Source organism: Amblyomma mixtum, chromosome 8, assembly GCF_055824585.1.
Source record: "Amblyomma mixtum isolate Tamu chromosome 8, ASM5582458v1, whole genome shotgun sequence".
Classification (NCBI taxonomy): domain Eukaryota; kingdom Metazoa; phylum Arthropoda; class Arachnida; order Ixodida; family Ixodidae; genus Amblyomma; species Amblyomma mixtum.
In genome coordinates, this window is record NC_143019.1 from 100,104,019 (window position 1) to 100,109,587 (window position 5,569).

The following is a 5,569-nucleotide window of genomic DNA, read 5'->3' on the forward strand; positions in this document are numbered from 1 at the left end:
ACCCCTCTCAGTGGTTAGGCCATTTCGCTACTGTTCCGGAATATCCGGGTACGATCCCGACCGCAGCGGCCGCTTTTCGGTGGAGGTGAAACGAAGGCGCCCATCTGCTGTGCCATGTCAGTGGCCGTTAAAGATCCCCGACTGTTCAAAATTATTCTGAGCTCTCCACTACGGCACCTCTTTCTTCACTCAATCCCTCCTTTATCCTTTTTCTTACGGCATGGATCGGGCGTTCACCGGTATGTGAGACAGATACTGCGCCGAGGCAGTGGGGAAACTATTGCCAAGCGGAGCTGTGTCCCGAAGACAAGGACGTATGTACGTGCATGAATTCAGGTTTAGCTAAGACGCACTGAAGTCGCAGTAGGTCGCATAGTCGTGGACTATAAATAGGGTCGCCACTGCTTGCTGGCAGGATTTCATGTGGCCCAGGGTGCCTTGCGTGGATCATATTATAATACCATTCGCGTAAAGAGCGTGATGTATATCGGGCAGAGAAGTCAATTTGAAGGCAAGATGAAGCATTGCTAAACTGAAGAGGTAAGGAGACAGGACCGTGCCTTGAGGCGTTGCCCTCGAGCCGATGATGTGTGTTCTGTGTTCCGCATTTTGTTTGCGTATATAAGCTTGGCGGTCTGTAAGAAATCGCCTTATGTAATGGAATGTTTTGTGGACAGTAGGGTAGAGATCTGGTCTAGTTAGTACATAGTTCTTAAAGAGAAAACCAGCCGAAGGACGCAGACACAGAAACACAGAACGACATATGTGACTGAGGCGAACCCCGATTACTTTATGTTTGAAGTTCTCGAATGTGAATTTAAGTTCCAAGGTCAGGACCACTTTGTCTTTGTGGTGTTACGTTTCGGGCGATTCGACGAAGGAAGAGTTAGTGCCGACACCGAAGGTTGTCTGGAACGCCTTAATTCCAACTCGGCAGACGGGCAGGAAAGAGCGGCGCAGCGTTGTTGTTGTTGTGACAAAGAAGGATGAAAAGGAAATTGCACGGGCCTGCTACTGGCTCTAGACAAGCCACCACCGCTGCCACGTGCAGATAGAGGAGAGGCAAGAGATCAGAGGAAAGAGAAAAAGGCAAGAAAAGACGCGCGTCGCAGCAACAACTGCGTCCGCCGGAGCGGACGCTGCTGAAAAAATCAGATAAGCGGCCGAAGCCGTGCTCGCCGAAGCGAGGACAGCGCTCTGCCGTGGCGTTTATATAGCATCCCCAGAACGCCGGCGCGCGTCCCACTCGGCTCGCCTAGAACGCTGGCACGCGTCCCACTCGGCTGGTTCAGAACGCCGGCGCGCGTCTCACTCGGCTGGCCCAGAACGCCGGCGCGCGTCTCACTCGGCTTGCCCAGAACGTAACAACTCCTTCCCCTTTTAGGAGGGAACCACATAAACTGAACAAGTTCTTCGCTGTTGTGCCAACAGCTGTGAAGAGCTCCCCCACAGTCGCAAGTCGTCAATAACGAAGTTCGTGAGTGCCCGAAAGTCTTCCTAAATGCAACCAGATTTTTGCCCTAAAAAAAAATACTAGTAGCGAACATTTGAAAAGAGGAATAAGCATGAATGATTGTCTGATGAGACTGTGTACAGTGATGCAGTTGAGCCAAAAGAAACGAACTCTAGATGGCGTACTTATTCGTGCGCCCGACTTAAGAAGTCTGCGTTCGCATGAAGTTTACCTCTCTTATGCTTTACCACAAAAGCATATTCCTGGAGAGTCAAACTCCACCGCCAGACCTCGGAACGGTGTGCTGCTGTGCTGTGCTGGTGCTCCCGTCTGTGGACTCCACCGCAACAGATCTCGGAAGCAGGATTTCAACAGCGCCGAACTGGTCGTCATGACTGTTATATGGAGCAGCGGTGCGTGTTGCACTCACGAACTGCGTTATTGTCGACTTACGACTGTGGGGAGCTCTTCACAGCTGTTGGAATAACAGCGAAGAACTTGTTCAGTTTATGTGGTGCCCTCCTAAAAGGGAGAGGAGTTGTTACGTTCTGGGCGAGCCGAGTGAGACGCGCGCCGGCGATCTGGAGATGCTATATATATAAACGCCACGGTAGAGCGCTGCGGCGGTTGAACAAGCTCTGCCATCTTATGGCTGGGTCAGTCTTGTATATTAACACAAATAGTGCAACACAAGTATCAGGTAGTGACAAGACAACCACAGCGCGCGGCACACGTAAATGCACAAACGCACATGGCCCACCCAGGAATATTAACGCTAGCGCTACTGAAGATGACGACGTGAGGACATTAAGTAAAAAGGACGAAGTTCGCCACCGTCGGACTCGGTGGTGCACCTTCGTTGCCCGCTGGGGAACGATCGGTTGAGTTTCGGGTGGTTGGTTGAGGTTTTGTTTTTCTCCCTGAGCCTTTGTCCTTGTCGTTTTGTGGGCATCAAGCACACGGTGAGGCCGTAAGCCCGGGGTATGTCTACCCAGTCTCCCGGCCAGGGGAGCTCCTCCTGGTCGGCATCCCTTTCCCCTGATGTCTTGCCCTTGGAGGCTTTTTTGCGCAGTGGCGTCGGCAGCATCCCGGTTGCGCTGGTGCCTAAGGATGGTGGCGCCATCAAGATGACTAATCCTGGAATTGTTCGGGCTGCGCTCCAGTCAGCCACTTCTCATTATGAAGCCATCAGTGAGGTCCGCCAGTTTGGACGCGGCGGTATTCTCTGCAGGTCCTCAGACCTTGCCTGCGTCAGAGATCTTCTAGCTACCTCGTCTTTCGCATCTCTCCGGGTAAGCTCTTTTATTCCGCCTCATCTGGCTTGCACGAAGGGCATTGTCCGAGGCGTCGACTCTTCGCTGTCTCCAGTTGAGACCCTTGATCTGCTGTCCGCCGCAGGTGTTGTTGCTGTGCACCGCTGTAACCGTGATGTTGGCAACATGCGGGTACCCACTGAGTCGGTAATTGCCACCTTTGCCGGCACGTCTTGCCCCAGTGAAATAAAGGCCTGGCCTCTAATTTTTCGGGTTGACCAGTTGTCGTCTAGGCCTCTACAGTGCTCCAACTGCTGGCGCTATGGCCATAGCGCCGGCGGTTGTAAATCTACCTTGCGCTGCTGTCACTGTGGAGAGGATCACGCTACGAGCACTTGCTCTGAGCACAACGAGAAGTGCTGCCTTTGCGGTGGCGCCCATGCTGCTAATTCTTCCAACTGCCCCTCTCGTGCGCAGGAAATTCAGATCCTGGAGGTTATAGACCGGAAACGATGTTCGCGCCGAGAAGCTATACAGGAAATTAAGGAACGGGCCTACGGGTATGCAGGGGTGACCGCTCGTCAGGGCATGACTTTAGACTCAACGCTGACTCAGGCAATTGCGTCTGCTGTGGAAGCGTCCATGACAAAAATGGTAGAGAAAATTGCAGCAAGTGTTTCGGAATGCCTCACCAACGTCCTCGCTTCCCAGCTCACTAATGCTATGCAGACCAGTTTGGCTTCTCTATCGAATGTAATTACCCCTGCTCTTGTACGTTCTTCTCTATCTGCAACATCTCAGCCCCAGGAACAAACTTCTGCACCCAACACTGTTCTTACCTCGGGTACTTCCAGTGACGCTGGAGTTATCTCTGATTCCGAGATGATGGAGGCTGACGTGCGGGTCCTAAAGCGTAGCGGGTCCCCGATATCTCCTTCATCTTCTTCTCGTTCACAATCCAAATCACAGAAGAAGCAGCTTGGCAATATGCCGAAGGACACCATTTTAGAGCAGGCAGTTGCTGCTGCTCTGCTTTCGAAACCATAGCGTCGTTGCGAATTTTACAGTGGAACTGTCGCTCTATTCTTACAGCTAAAACAGATTTACACTGTATTTCTCCCAGATTAATCCGGATATCATTATTCTTCAAGAAACGTGGCTTTCAGCCGACAAACATTTTCACTTTAAAAATTATCGTTCATTTCGTCTAGATTGCCAGTCACGAGGAGGGGGTTTGCTTACGTTAGTTTCTTCAAAACTTTGCCACAAGGCTAAGGTATCTTTTCAGCTAATGTCCCCTGACTGTGAGATTTTGGCATTAGACTTTCTTCTTCCTGGGTGCTCCCCATTTTCCTTAGTAAATGTTTATTTTCCCTATGGAGTCCAGGATACTAGACCTCTAGATTCGCTTCTCGCTAGCTGTGGAAACCCACTTCTCTTGGCTGGCGATTTCAATTCACACCATGTGTCTTGGGGCTACCGCACAAATCTATGTGGGAAGCGCCTTTGGGACTGGGTTTCTGATAACAGCCTTACGTGTTCAAATTCTGGATCAGCCACTTACCTTTGCGCTCAGTCTAAATCTGTTTTAGATCTTACATTCACCAGTCCTGGAATTGGCATAATGAATTGGTCGACTGTTGATTGCGGCTCCTCAAGTGACCATATACCGGTTCGTTTTGATATCTTATGTCGTGTAACTCCTGCGGCTCGTCCGTTGCGGTCGCATGTAAATTATGACAAATTTGAGACGATGTTGCGCTCTGCCCTCGCGTCAGTTTCTAACATCGCCGAAGATCACCAGTCAACAAGCATATGCCTGGCTTTAGAGGATTGCCGGAAAAAGTCGGAGTTCCTGGTGCGGCCCTCAAATGGGAATTCCTCTAATCATTGGTGGAACGCGGACTGTACGAGGGATTACAGGCGGAGGAAGGCAGCATGGAAAAAGCTTCTTTATAACCAATGCCCAAATAACTGGAAAGATTATAAATTCATAGCAGCCATCTTTAAACGCACAGTTTCTCGTGCGAAAGAGAAATATGACTCTGAACATTTTGATTTTCTTTCAAAGTCAGGCAACCGACGGGCATTATTTGGCTTTTTACGGTCCAGGAAACAGGTCCTGCCTTCTCGTGATTTACAGTCATTAGTTATGTCTCCAAAGGAAGCTATCGAGGTGGTTGAATCAATTGCCGCGGGCTTGCATAAGCGGTTCTCGTCTCTATTTCCTTTGCGTCCCATGTTGTTTGCGCACAGGTCGCCAGATAATTATTTCACTAAAGTCACTCTTTCGGAGCTTTCTCAAGTTGTTCAAAGATTACCAGCTTCTGCTCCCGGTCCTGATGGTGTTACTTCAAAGATGCTCAAGATTCTATTTGAGGCGTCTCCGAACTCTTTGTTACACCTGGTCAACTATTCTATCAAACTCGCTTGGATCCCTTCTGAGTGGAAGCTGGCCAAGGTGATCCCTTTACTTAAAAACCAGGGCGGAGGCTATGAATTGGAAAATATTAGGCCTATTTCACTAACATCAAACGTGGTAAAATTAATAGAAAGGGTGTTACTTATGCGGGTTTCTGCCTTTGTGGACCGCAGAACTATTCTCAGCCCGTGTCAACTCGGCTTCCGGCCGCGATGTTCGATATGGCATGCACATGTAGATCTTGAGAGTCGTATTCTTCTAGCTCGTCGTCAACGCCTGTATGCTGCTTTGGTTACGCTCGACGTCTCTAAAGCTTATGACAGTGTAGAGCATTCCATCCTAATACACAGGTTACAGTCCCTCCAGTTTCCGGAATATTTAGTTGCTTGGATATCTGCGTTTCTCTATAACAGGGAATTCTTCTGCGTCCATAATGGGGTA

The 5,569-nt window shown here is 49.9% G+C and overlaps 1 protein-coding gene across 1 annotated transcript; it reads left to right on the plus strand.

The window, feature by feature from the left end:
- Window positions 1-2,320: 2,320 nt before the first annotated feature.
- On the plus strand, window positions 2,321-3,753 carry LOC149333724 (uncharacterized). Its single transcript, XM_089556102.1, has one exon. It carries the CDS (start codon window positions 2,437-2,439, stop codon window positions 3,751-3,753), a length of 1,317 nt encoding a protein of 438 aa, XP_089412228.1. The 5' UTR covers window positions 2,321-2,436.
- The last annotated feature ends 1,816 nt before the right edge of the window (window positions 3,754-5,569 follow it).